The 14,102-nt window shown below is 52.8% G+C and overlaps 1 protein-coding gene across 1 annotated transcript; it reads right to left on the reverse strand.

Annotated features, from left to right (window-relative positions):
* Positions 1–7,968: 7,968 nt before the first annotated feature.
* GSX2 (GS homeobox 2) lies at positions 7,969–9,837 on the reverse strand. Its single transcript, XM_054632758.2, has 2 exons — positions 9,262–9,837; positions 7,969–9,079 (listed from the first exon to the last, which is right to left on the reverse strand). Exons 1-2 carry the CDS (start codon positions 9,713–9,715, stop codon positions 8,739–8,741), a joined length of 795 nt encoding a protein of 264 aa, XP_054488733.1. The 5' UTR covers positions 9,716–9,837; the 3' UTR covers positions 7,969–8,738.
* Between the last annotated feature and the right edge of the window lie 4,265 nt (positions 9,838–14,102).

Here is a 14,102-nt window from a genome sequence, read left to right on the forward strand (position 1 = left end):
ACTGGTGTTTCAAGGGAATGGAAATAAAATTGCCTTCACAGTACCTGAAATGGAGATGTCTACTTGCTTTTCCGTAGCAACACTGAGGATATGAGGTCATGACTACTCTGAAAACTGTTCTAGAAGAATACAATAAGGGTGGTAGGTTAGTTAAAATCTATTATACTGGGGAAAAAAAAAGGAATACCAAGTTTTGTTCAAATGCATTTTACATGTCTTATGCTCCTTGGCTTAATGCTATTTACATCTTCTGTATGCGTTGTTGACCACATTCTGGCTTAAGCTTCATGGTATTTTAAGAAGACTGGGAGCATAGAGAGATGGAATTTTCTCTGTCATGTTATACTCCTACAGAAGAAAAGGGAGTGATCTGTGCTCATATGTATGCATTGGTGGTCAGGGCTGAAGACTCTGTGGTCCCAAACACAGTTCTGTGTGCAGAGGCTCATAGTTCTGAGCTAAAATTCCTCTGCTATTATAGGAGTCAGATTTTTTTTAGGGTAGGATGACTGCAACATGTAAGCTATTTCTCAGACACTTTGGGAAATTGTGTTTTACATACCAACTACAGCTATGCATATATTATGTCCTGTTGGCTCGGGAAGGTAGAACTGGAAAGCAAAAGAATAAATGAATTGTCTGGGTCAATCTTAGTGTTAGATCTACAGTATTTTGTCTGGATGGCCTTCAGTCCACCCTGGGGTTTCATGCCCCTCAGTCTGTGAAAGCCCCTTGGCAGCTCACAGCTGACCCCCGTTGAGTGACAATTAAGAGAGAGAGAGAGAGAGAATTCTAACAGAAAACCGACAGCTTTGCTAGTGTACTAATCGCCAGTTTCACAGCGCTGTCCTGCAGCCTGGCGGGCAGCTTTCCTTGCTCCTCTTTGCAGGAGGATGCTCCTGACGCTGTGAGCGAGACCCGGCCCGCTGGGGGCTCCGTGGGCCGGGACTTGTGAGCCCCGGGCAGCGCCCACCCCGCCCCTCCTCCTCCTCCCACCCCTGCCACCAAATTACATGTATAGATAACGGGAACGACACACAAAACACCAAACAAACATACCCAACACCCAACCCAGACCCGCGGTTGTTGGTACTTTTCACCGCCCCTTCGCATAATGAATATATTCGCGTTTCCTCCCACTCTCCCAATGGGCTACCAGCTGCAGAAGTCCTGAATAGCGAGTTTAATTGGGCTTTGTCATGCAGAATACCTCCATTTTCTATAGCAGGTTACAAAGGGGCCCCTGGCAGACGTGGCGGGCTCCTCTGGCGACGGCGGGTCCTGCCTGGCTGCGCCCAACACCTCCGCACACCGCGCAGGTAGCGCCTCCGCCACCGCCCCCGGCGCGGGGCCACCTGCAGCACGGGTCACCTGCAGCCCACCGCCCCCAGCACAGGGTCACCTGCAGCACAGGTCACCTGCAGCACGGGTCACCTGCAGCCCACCGCCACCAGCACAGGGTCACCTGCAGCCAACCCATCCCAGCACAGGGTCACCTGCAGCACGGGTCACCTGCAGCCCACCGCCCCCAGCACAGGGTCACCTGCAGCACGGGTCACCTGCAGCCCACCGCCCCCAGCACAGGGTCACCTGCAGCACGGGTCACCTGCAGCACGGGTCACCTGCAGCCCACCGCCCCCAGCACAGGGTCACCTGCAGCACGGGGTCACCTGCAGCCCACCGCCCCCGGGGCCACCTGCAGCCCACCGCCCCCAGCACAGGGTCACCTGCAGCTCACCGCCCCCGGGGCCACCTGCAGCACGGGTCACCTGCAGCCCATCGCCCCCAGCACGGGTCACCTGCAGCACGGGGTCACCTGCAGCCCACCGCCTCCAGCACAGGGTCACCCTGAACCCACCGCCCCCGGCGCAGGGTCACCTGCAGCCCTCCCCTCCCAGCACAGGGTCACCTCCAACCCACCGCTCCCACTACAGGGTCACCCCCAGCCCACCGCTGTCCGAAGCTGCCCGGTGCAGGATCACAGCTGCTTTTCCGCTGCTCCCTGGGCTGCTCCCAAACGCCTCCGGGACGCGCCGGATCCCGCCGGATCCCTTTTCCTTGGCGAACACGGCAAGAATGTTAGACAGAGTTTATTTCCGACACGACCTTTTATTAAAACTCGGACCTTACGAACGAGTGTTCCGGTTTCATAGCAAATTGGTGCTGTGAGGATCAATGGGCAAACCCCGGACTCAAAAGAGATTTGCCATTATGGGCTAATCATATATTCTCTATTTGATATAAATGGTGTAGAGTACGGAGTGTCAATATTCACCGTGAATTACAGCTAACTGCCATTTGGAATCCAAGCTACTACTTCTACCCACTGATTGGGATTGTTTTCTTCAGACTTATCTTTCCCCCCTCTTGTTTCTTGTTTTGACAGTTTAAATCCAGGTCTATATGACATAGAAAGCTAATAAAATTCTCATTTCATTGTTAATCTGATTTCATCGCAGTATAGGTTTTACCCTCACACCTGCGTAGCAGGGTGTAATTCCATTAATAATAATGATAAAAAAAACCCCTAAATCAACATATTCACTGCATGTCTTTTCCCTGATGATATATTGTGAGCAGTGAGAGTTGAAAAAGAGCCATTTATTCTCACCGTGAATGAGTCTGCCTGGAACTGAAGACTTCACCTGCCTCCTCAGTCAATTAGGAATGTATCGAAAATTCTACCAGAAAACGAGTTAAATTAACCGTTAGCTAATTTCCTTGTGTCCCTCCTACATAATCCCCCCTTTTCAGCTTGCCCCAGAAATTACCACATGTTGCAAGGTTCAAATAGTGCCTAATGAAACAGTGACTAAATGGTTCTCTCAAACCCACAGTGAAGCCCTTTCGCTGTGCCTTCAAAGTCTGGGGGGGCTGCAGCGGTCGGGGGTCCTCATCTTAAAAAACATTTTCCATCTATATATATATAAAATAATTATCGAGTTTGGCAGCAAAGTCTTCCCCGGCAGGGCTGCGACGTCTCTCCCTTCCCACCGCACACAGTCCGGAGCTGCGGCACCGGCTGCCCCCGGCCAGAGGGAAGGAATCGCCCCACTGAACACGGCGGGAAGGGCCGGGGACCTGAGGGGACACGGCCACGGAGGGAGGGCGCACACGCGGGACCGTGCCCCGGCGTGCTTGGGAACACGCGTGGGCTGCTGGGGGAGCCCACACAACTTTATTCCAACACGCTCTGTCGGTGCCTCCTCCGAGGCTGTAGAAACTGGTTTGGAAAGACCGCCCCCGTATTGCTGGGCTCTGCCGGGAGGCAGCGTTTGTCACCGTCGTGTCGAGGTCTCCCTTTCGCTTTCTTTACATTCACACGGAGGCGGAGCGTTTTTCCCTATTTCATACAGCGGTTCCGCGTAAATTGTAAACCTCGGTTTTTTTTCCTTAATTTGGGGACGGGAAGAAAAAAGAACCTGGTCGGCAATCTTCTGTGTAAAACCCTCCCGAAGAGAAGATTTGCCCCGCAGTTACGAGCTCTCATTTCTGTCTAAAGCGGCTTAACTGAAGTGTCATCTACTAAAACTCGGTGAATTCCGCAAAGAGAGTAGAGTCACTTATTTGAAACGGTAAGGCTAATACAAAGTCATCAAAGCACTATGGTTCTTGTCTTTAAGTGACAACCCTCTTTATTGAACTGTTTGAAATACGCCTCCTGCTTTTCAATGTCTCTCTATCCATCTTTGTCTGCTCTTCAGAAAAGCAGACAATATAAAGCAAAGCCTGGCGAGCTCCCCACGCTCTGGCTTGGGCAGTGCCAACGTTAGCCTTGAAATTGTCACTCCTTCATTAATCTGAAACTAGTTATTTTTCCAGAGCACACAGCACACGCTTCCGATCTCTTTGGGTTCGCTTCCAACAGCTTAAATCCCCCCGGACACGCCGGCTGGGGTCGGGGCAGGGGGAGGCGTGGAGGGGCCGAGGCCGGTTCATCGCCTTCAGCGGGGCCGGCTGGGAAGCGCGCAGGGGGGCGGAGAGGGGCGCGGAGCAGATCCTGCGTGAAATCGGCCCTTTCACGGCGAGCCTGAGCTCGCTGCAGCGCGGACACACGCCCCGAGGTTTTCCGAGTGGCACAGTGGGTTCGGGCTGTTTGTTATTCCGCTGTCATGCGGGACTCCCCGGCAGCTGCCCGGCGCACGGCGCTCCGCCACCGGCGGGGGCCCGGCGGAGCGAGGGCGCCTTCCCAGCGCCGGGGTCCCAGCCAGGACCCCCGGGCCCGGGCTGCCAACCTTGCCCGGGCTTTCTCGCCCCGACCGAGACCCGGTTCAGCCGATGGAGGTGCGCAGAGGCTGCGGGGCGCGCTTCCCGCTATCGTAGTTAACAGGCTTTTCGGGCATCCGCGAAAATCTATTAAAAAAAAAAAAAAAGTTTTTTGGCCGCGTTTCTTTCCCGAAGGACTGCATGAGATCATCTTTAGGCTCCGGATCCAGAATGGGAGTGCTCCCTGCCCTGCCCACGTTCCCCGAGCTGGTGTCAGGACGCTCGCCAGGGTCCCAGAGCGGTGATAATAGGACTCGCCCCTTCCTGCCCATCTTATCCCCGTGGGCACCGCAGAAACTCCCGAGTAATCCTTTCTGGCCGTGGCGTCGTCCTGCGGCCGTGCCGTCGACTGAACCGTGCAAGAAGGAAAGAGAGCCCCGGGCAGCAGCGGAGCCGCCGAGCAGCGCTGCCGCCGATCCGGCTGCCCCTGCCCGCAAGGGCAGCACTGGGAGGCACTGGGGAGCCGCACCCGAGGCCCTGTCCCATGGGGGTTAGGCCAGCGGGAGGGGCGGGAGAAGGAATTAGGATAAACTAGAGGTGAATGCAGCAGCATTAAATAGACTGTCCCCTCTCTGCCCCAGCTCCAACCGGAGGTACTGAGGAAGGAGAGTTTCACCGCAGTTCCCTGGCCTCGATCCCTGTGAGCTGTGAGCTCTCCTCTCCATTGACTGATGAGGCCCAGACTGCCCCATATCCCCCAGGGAGGATGTGCAGCCGGCCAGAACACTGAGCCCCTCAGTCTGGGAATCTCTGGAGTGTACCTGTCACTGTGTCCCAGCTACACCACGTGTGGAAGCAAGGAGCTGACCCAAGGGCCTCCACTTCCCCAAGGCTGGGGGAGAAGTGCGAGATGCTGGCCATAGACATTGTGGCAAGAGCTCAGACAGCAGGGAAAGGCTTCAGCAGCACCTATGGGGATTTCAGGGCAGGGCTGGAAAGAGCAGCCCAGGGAGCATCATGTCTTCAGCACTACCAAGTTCCAGCAGCCCACGGCCAATGCTGCCTGAAGGCTAACACATCTGATCAGGACATGGGAGCAGGTTCAGTCAGGGAGTCCACAACCAGAGAAGGCAGAGCCATGAGTCTGACCTCAGCCATGCAGACCAAGGCCAGAGAAGCTCCTCAAGATGGATGTTTTCTTCTTCTGATTTTTTTTTTTAATTGAAAAGAGTTAAGTAGAACTACAGTTAGTAAATAAATATCTCAATTGGAAACCTTTTCTGGAGGGATGATAACGCAACAGGTTACAGAAGGTCACTCACACAAACACGACTCACATCACTTGTGCTAATGCTCTTGCTTTAGTTGTGTGACCGTCCCCTTGCTGGGGGTCTAGGAGACCCAGAGGGTCATTAGGAGCTGTTCCACACCTGAAATCCACCCATGACAAAGGCAACTCCTCTGCCACCAAGTTATGCCAGGAGTGGCTCCATCAAGAGCTGAACATTGCCTGTCTTAGGCACTGGATAAGTGAGGGGGAAAAATTGCACTTCACACTTTGTGGGAGGGGAAAAAAAAGGATAGAAAGAAGAAGGGGGGGGGGGGGGGAAGGAAAAACCCAACACATTTTAATGTAAATTTGCCTAAATTTCAGAATATTGAATGCTGGATGTGGAAACCCTCTAAAACATTTCCTGCAAATTACAGTACATTCAACTTCCAGTGGTTCTTCTGTCACACTGACTTTATCATTCATCTTTTCCAAAGTTTTTTACATGAAACATTTACTTTGAAATAAAATGAAATATTGTCTCAACTGTCCAAATGACAGTTTGTATGTGATGATGATGATGATGATGATGATGATGATATGCCACAATTACCTCCCAACCCTTGAAAGACACATGCAAGCATTGATTACTACAAGATCAACTAACTTCATTTTCCTAATTTTTAAGGAATTGCTAAATACTGTAATGAAGAGAATTCTCACTGCTTATCTTCTAGAAATTGAGGGAAATACTAATTTATTCACTGAGGTGCATATTTCCACAGAGTTATGCTGAGAACATATACACTCTATCAAGTGTATCTTTGCAGTTTTAAATTATCTTTGAGTTTTGCAGTCTTAGATTTCAGAGACTGTGATGCTTTTTCTCACCCAGGCTGCTGCAGGCCTGTTGACTCCCTCCTGTTACAGTATGGGACGAGGGTGGCTGAGAGGGTGGGCAGTACTTTCTAAGAACTAACGCCCTCCTCCCAGAGCTTCAAGGTTGGAGAAGACCCACTGTGATTATAGAAGCAAGTTAGCAAGGTGAACTGGAGCAGAGAATCAGCAGTTTCCAGATTCCACCTCAGCAGATTTTAGGGGAAGAGGAGACAATCGCCTCAGCCATACCCTCCATGAAGTCCCCTGGTAAGGAGTCACAAGGACCTCAAGACTTTGGCTCTTTGGTCTCCCCAGCCTGCCAAGTGAGAGACTGCAACTGGGGTAACCAACATCCCTCAGCTGGCACGTGGGCTGCTGGCCTCTGTAGTGAGCTCAGGCAGTGAAATGGTATGGATCAGTGGTATGGACCAGTGAGATTTTGTATTTGTTTTCCAAGTCCAGGCCAGAAACGTCAGTCCTGCCCTTCCCTTCCTGTTAGATGTGGGTATGCTGACTCTGCCTCTGCCCCAAGCCCTGAAGTTGGTCCAGACTGTGGGGCAGTACCCATACCAGGCTCTCTCCATCCTACCCCAGCCCTGCCCATGCACCTGGCCTCTCCTCCAGACAGGCAAGCAGTGCAAGTGTCACTGTGCTGGGGCTGCCTCTCTCTTCAGCAGCCAGGGAGATTGCAGGCCAGTCAAACTGGAGACCTACCTCTGAGCTGAAGCTCCGAAGTTAGGGATAAATGTAAGGATTGCTTCGGAGGTTGTGTATATTGGATTAGTGGAAAATCCATCCAAGGAAAAGGTGAGAGAAATAGCATAATGTGCAAAAGGCACTTCCGACTTGCTTATATTGCTTGCTGTACATAGACAGATTTGCTGTCTGCCAGTACTGCAGGAACTAGGAAAAATGTTGTAAAGGGGCTCGTTTGGGACTGACTACCTCCAGGTCCATCCCACTCTCATCAGCCGCCTGTAACTCTCCTGCAAGGAGCTGAGGATGGGCTGCCCAAGGCAGAGGCAGGACGGGACCCGTGGCTGAGCGCTGTCCGACGCAGATTGCAGAGAGCTTCAACCATGTCTCAGCCTAGCGGGTTTGCACTCAGATCTTCTCCCTAAGCCTGGTCAAGGCGCCTAATGAAATCAACACCGAAAAGAGCTAACGCTGTTCCGGCACCCGAGGGGAAAAAAAAAAAAATCCCTGATCTCTGCTTAACATCGACTCGTAAAATAACAAGCAGAGTTTCAGCCTGGTGAAGGGTGGCCGTGCGCAGCCAGCCCCCTGGGTGAGGGAAGAGCCGGAGCTCCCAGGCCGGCGGGGCGGGGGCTGTGTGCGGGATCCCAGCCCTTCGCTCCGGCCCCGCGCCGCGATCGGCGGCCCTGGGCCAGCGGCAGCCGCCTGTCCGCAGCGCGGTGCCTTCGGGCCAGCAGACGGGAGAAAGCTGTCAGTCGCCAGGAGGGCGTGCCCTGGCTCCGGCTGGGAAGGAACACAAGGCTGCTGGACTCAGAGGACCGGCTGTATTTGCATTCCGGCCGGAGCGGAGTCCCCCCCTTCTCCGCCCCCCAGCCGTCCCGAGTCACAGGGGAACAGAAAACATGTTCGTGTTAGTAGCCGATGGCTTTTATTTTCACTCTTTACGCGGGTCTGACACATATACAGCGATGCTTTCACCCTACGAAGGACAAGGACTGCAAAGGAAAGCACCTTCGCTGCTGCGACTGGGCTGGCACTTCATGGGAGGAAGGGGGAGTCGGGGGGGGTAAGAAGAAAAAAGTTAAATTCTCGTCTGATTTCATTTATTTAAATAAATATAAATATAATTTTTATATAAAACTATTCACAGACAAACAGCCGTCCCAAACCCAAACGGGCGATCGTTATGTCTTTTCTTATTTTTGTTAAGAAGTCCGTCCAGTAGGTTCTCTACAGCTTTTAATTTGCTTTTCAGGTTTGTTTTTTCTTTTCTTTTTTTTTTTTTTTTAACGTCTCGCCTTTCGGTTTCAAACGCGTTTCTTTTTTTTTCCTTTAAATTGCCTGCGGGGATACAGAGGAAGACACCCTGGGCTATGCGAGCCTTGTCCTATGTTACATTTTAGAAAGAGCAGGTGCCCTCTCCTGGGGTTACATAAGTAACGTTTAGGTTGACCTCCCACGACTAAAACGTTTGCAGTCCGAAAAAATATATATAGATATACTTCTATTTCTATTACTGCGAATGGATGAGAATTAAACCTCCGCGGCGGCGAGGGCCAGCCGGCTGCAGGTTAGCGGGCTGCCGTCCGTGGGCAGCGGTGCCAGGTGAGTCCCGTGCCGCCACCTCGCTCCGGGCTGGGACCCGGCGGCAGGAGCGGAGCAGGAGGGACCCGGCGGCAGGCGGATCTCATAACGGGGAGATCTCTTTATCCTCGGTAGCCGATGAGGGGGATAGAGACTCTTCATCCTCTGACCGGGGGTAATGCCCCTGGCTGGTGCTGCACTTGCAGCCCCCGTGCGAGTTTCGCTGGGTGCCTTTGCCTTCTTTCTTGTGCTTCACCCTCCTGTTTTGGAACCAGATTTTCACTTGCTTCTCAGACAGGTTCAGGTACGTGGCTATCTCGATCCTCCGCAGCCGGGACAGGTACATGTTGGAGGAGAATTCCCTCTCCAGCTCCAAAAGCTGAGTGCTAGTAAAAGCAGTCCTCATCCGTTTCCCATTTTGAATTTGACTGGATTCGGACCCTCCTGGACGGGAGAGAAATGCGCACTTCAGCGGGACAGGGAAAAGGCGAGAGGGAGGCTAGAGAGAGAGAGACAGGCAGAGAGAAGACATTCCCCAGCAGCTTTCCGACCCGGGACAGCCGCTCTCCCTTGGCGACACCCCTTCTCCCGCTGCCCCCCTTCCCCGTTGGCCGCAGGGCTCCTACCCATGCCGAGGCAGTGAAACCTCCGGGGGTCGCTGACGCTGTAGGTGGTGGCGGCGCAGGCAGGTGGGTGATGCGCGGGGTGTCCCAGGGCGGCGGCGGCGGGCACCGAGGCGGCGGGCGGCGGGTGCTGCGGCGGGTGGTGAGCGTGGCTGCTCCGCGGGCAGCACTGGGCCTCGCCTGCGGCCGTGGGGAACTGGCTCTTGAGCAGGGGGATGGCCCCGCCGGCGCCGCCGCCGCGGGACGAGTGCAGGTGCGAGGTGACACAGAGCGGGCAGACGCAGAAAGCGCCGCTCTTTCGGGACGGGCAGCCCGGGCCCGACACCGACATGACGAGGGGGGAAGGCATGCTGAGAGGAATGAAGAAGTCCTGGCCGTGATGATGCTCAGGAAGGGACGGAGCCGGCCTCGAGGAGTCTTTGATGATTAAGGAGTCGACATAGAAGGAGCGTGACATTGCGGAGGGCTGCGAGGCCGGGGGCGGCTCTCCCAAAGTCGGGTTTTCCTGCTCGGCCAAGTTGCCACTGAAGTCCTGGCGAGTCGAGAAGGTGCTTATGTTTGAGAGCTGAACAAAAGGGTCCCTGGAGAGGGCCGGTCTTAAAGTCCCCCCGCCTGGATCCCCTGCGCCGGGGTTTTATATCAAGTATTTAAACACGTGATGGCTGAAAGCCTCGCAGATCTAAATCTCCCCGGCTTCCCAGGCCGGCAGGAGAGGCTGCCGGGGGGGGACCAAAGCGGGGTAGGGGAGGGGGACAAAGTGTGCGTGCTTGGTCGTTGCCCGATGACTTCACTCCTTTGCCTCCGCCTCAAATAAATTATAGGAGCAGAGAAAGCGGGGAGGGGGCGGCTGCTCCGCGGCCCCGTCACACGTCGCGCTCGCAGGCATGTCCCTCTGTCAACACACCCGGGATGCTGGGGATAAAATGAATCGGAAGGAGTTTCTGCTCCGGGGCTTTCCCCGAGGACAACACTCCTTTCCCTCGCCGGGAGGGAAGGAGAGGTGAGAGCAGGTAATGCCCTGAAACAAGCGGTTCAACTTCGCCCCCCTCACCCTCTGTAAAAGAACATCCAAAGGGCCGTGGACCCCACAGAGGCCTGGGGCCAACACCTTTCCCCAGTCCGGCCCACTCCCTGCACTCAGGACTCCTCCAGGAGGCCCTTTCTGCATCAGAGGAGCCAGGTACACAGATGCAGCCATAGATATAAGGTTAGGGATGGAGCGCGTTTGTGTGTCTGTGCATACATAAGCACGTAGGGTGGGTTGGGTGGCTTTTTTTTTCTCCTCGCCCTTTTCACCTCAAGTGAGTCTTGCCAAATTGGCAATTACTGCAACGGACAAAGCCTTCAAGTATCTGGACACTTCTCAGCCAAAGGGTATCAAAACGGAAAACTTCCAAGCGAACTTCCCCGGCCTCTCCAGGACCGCAGTGCGCAACGCTAATGAAAAGCGAACATGTCAGGGAGGGATTCTTTGATCTCCACCAAGTTTGCTGAAGCAATCATTCAAAGTAAAATTGGATAAACAGCTAAATACGGTCGGTGGCTCCGAAGCATTTCAGAGTGCATTACAAAGCCAAGGTATTCGCAGCATATTACGCGATTTTCCAATGACCTGTTTTATGGGAGTTTAAGAAGAGACTTATCGTTAATAGAAGGACTATCGCGTTCTTGTTTAGCAGATATGAAGCGGCATTTAAAACACACTGCGGATCCCATCCCACTTGACACGAGAAAGGGAAGTGACAATTGTGCTCTAAAGCAGAAAATACAGACTACGCCTGATTACCAGAGGCTGAACAGAAACTCGGGAGTGCAGCAATAGCCAAAACGTGTTCAGAAGCGGTCATCATGCGCAAGGGCCGGGCCTCGGACATCCTACCATCCCTCCCGCAAACCCAGTGTCCCACTGTTAAATCCGGCAAAATAAAACCTCCTTCTGATGGAGCCGGCATTTCCTCGCCCCTGCAACCAGCAAGGCTCGGCGGTGCAATTCCAGCCTTGCTAAGAGAGGGGCCTGGTCTCGGCCGGTTGTGCTGTCCCGTTCTCATCCCCGTTCTCATCCTCATCCTCATCCCCATCCCCATCCCCGTCCCATTCCGCCGCGGGCAGTGCCGCTGTGCAGACCCCCCTGTGCAGGGGCCGGCTCTCCCCTAGCCCTGCTCCCCTTTTCCCCCCGCACCTCCCCGGGCAGGCACGATGCAACAGCGTTTTTAGGGACACTCCGAGCTCGGTGATCTGAGGATTTATGGATAGCAATTAAAGTTTTATGAATTGCAGCTGAGGTCTGTTATGTGGCTATTTGAATGTGATTAGAATTCAATTAGAAAGTGTTTACCGGCCGGCGGGGGCTCCTGAGTGTAAACAGACAGCTATTCCAGCAATGCGCTAATCCCGCGTCTTGTGACAACAATTAGGGGCTCGCGGGGTTTAGGCGGGTCGGCTCCAACCTCACCTACTTTTGCCCAAACTGCTGCCCAGGGCTCAGCCGAGGCCCCGCAGCCCCAGCGACCGCCGCCCGCCGAGGCCCTGGGGATCCCCGGGGGCTCTGCCTGAGCTCCGGTGGGGCCCGTGAGATTCTGCCACGGTCACCGTGCACAAGCATGGCACTCTTTGGTTCGGCTCTTCCAGTTTAAAGCAAAGTACATCTGGAGAAGCTTTGAACTAATATCTGCATTTTTGTATTAATTTTTATTTTTTTTCCTTTTTGTTTCCCTTTAGGAAAGGCTATTCTGGAAAATGAAAATATAATACTACAGCCCCAGCCTTCTGTGGAAAAAGCTGTCTGCAGTGATAGAGTGGATCTGGGGAGGGGGCTGTCGTAAGGGAAGGCAGACAGAGAAAGAGTCGGATCAAAATTGCAATTTGTAATTGTTATAATAAACCAAACGCAGTGATAAAAGAGAATGGGAGAGAGAGAGAGAGAAATCACTAAGAAAAACCCACCCCTGAAAGCCAGAGCAAGAAAAGAAGTCATTTGAAAGCAAAGACATCCCAAACCAGGCGGAATGATGCAAGGCGTGCGCCCACATCACATCGGCCTCGTTACAATTTTATTTTTCAATAATTCTGTCCGATAAAATTTCATTGTCCATTAAGTAATCCCCGAAATGAGAGCTCTTATGAGCCTATAATGAGCTCTAATTGCTACGACTGGGAGAGCCACGTGGAAGGATTTAGAAGGTATTAAGCAGTTGGGTACAGAGCACAGGCTGTTACCTAGCCATTACTTTCATAATTCAAGGAGAAAATTAGTCCTTTTAAGGGAAAATCCTTTGATTCCCTTCATTCTGCTCGGGGTGACAGAGTATAGCTTTGTCTGCCTTTAGTTCAAGACAGTGTAACAAATGAGAATGTAACGAAATTGCCCCCTTTTGAAAGTGGAGCAGTTCAAAAAGAACATCAGAGCCGCTCCCCTGGTCCGCCGAGCGCAGGACTGGGTGCTGGTCCCTCTTTTCTTCCAGATGTCTCTAACACCTTTATGTAGAAGAGATTCACGGCTTAAATGACAAAAGCAACTCTTTCCCTTCCCTCCCCCAACCCCGGCAGCTCCCGGAGAAGAAAAAGCCATGCCCGCCCGGAGAAAGCGCTGGCTTTCAGGCGCGCATCTCCGCGGAGTTCACGGGAGGAGCTGCCTCAGCGGAAAGCGCCGCAGCCCGGGGACACGTTTCAAGCAGAAAAACAAAACAAAAAACCCAGGAAAAGCCCAACCAAAAAACTCCAAATAAGCACCCCAAACAAAAACAACAAACCCAAAACAACACCTGCAGAGCAGCCGGGGCCGCAAACATCACACCGGGGTGACATGCGGTGGCGCTGGGCAGGCTTCGCCCCGGGCTGGGGCAGTTCCCGTACGGGAAAGTCCCGCTCAAAATAAAGTCTTGCGTGGGTAAGAGAGGGGCCGCAGGCTCCTGCGGTATAATCGCATTTATTCGCTACTCTAACATTGATTTCCTATTAGTTTCTAAAGTGATCGGCAATCCCGACGCTGGCTTTTCTGAAGTGAACGCAATCTTCAGGACTTGCCCCCAGCTCCCATTAAGGAGGTCATTATAAAAGCGTGAACAAGTCTATTAATGTTTTATTGAAAGCGCATCGTTAACTTGTATCCATCCTTTTCTGAAAGTGGCATTGTGATATTGCTGTCTGTGGCACATCTTACCCAATATAGCCCGAGATTTCTCCATTATCTGTAACCAAGCAACACTTTCTGAATACCAAAAATTGAAAAGAACCGCTTAGTCTTCAAGAAAGTCCTCAATAATAGTGGAAAAGAACAAAGATCCAGGAGACAACAAAATGCCACAGGGGTGACTTTTCATGAGCAATTATCTCTCATTAATCAGAAGAACAGCTGCAATATTAATTTTCCCTCTTTCTTCCTCTCTTTTCACAGTCCCCAACATTTGAATAATCATAAATTTTGATTTCATGGAGCAGCAACATTGCCAGCGACTTCCAGACACAAGCTACCTAGGCAGGGCGCACGCTTTGCACATAGCTCTTATTTTAAGGCTGCCAAAGAATAAACTGAAGAAAAGAAAAGAAAAGAGAGGAAAAGTCTGGATTGCTTTCCCCCCCTCCCTTTGCCTCAGAGCGCGGATTAAACCAGCAGCCCCTTCCCTCCACCCCTGCCGCTTTCACTCATGGAAAGTAACAGGCGAAAGTACCGAGTGTCTGCGCCAGCTTCAAGCGTGGGAGTTTCTACAACCTCGCTGTCCATTTAACTTCCAAACATGAAGCCAAGCGTTGTAGATCTGTCCAAAGAGACAATCTTTGGGCGTAACACGCATTGTGAGACATCAAAAGGCCTTGGCGTTATGCGCACTGAGAAGCGTATTCAGCAC

This window comes from Agelaius phoeniceus, chromosome 4 (assembly GCF_051311805.1).
Source record: "Agelaius phoeniceus isolate bAgePho1 chromosome 4, bAgePho1.hap1, whole genome shotgun sequence".
Taxonomy (NCBI): Eukaryota; Metazoa; Chordata; class Aves; order Passeriformes; family Icteridae; genus Agelaius; species Agelaius phoeniceus.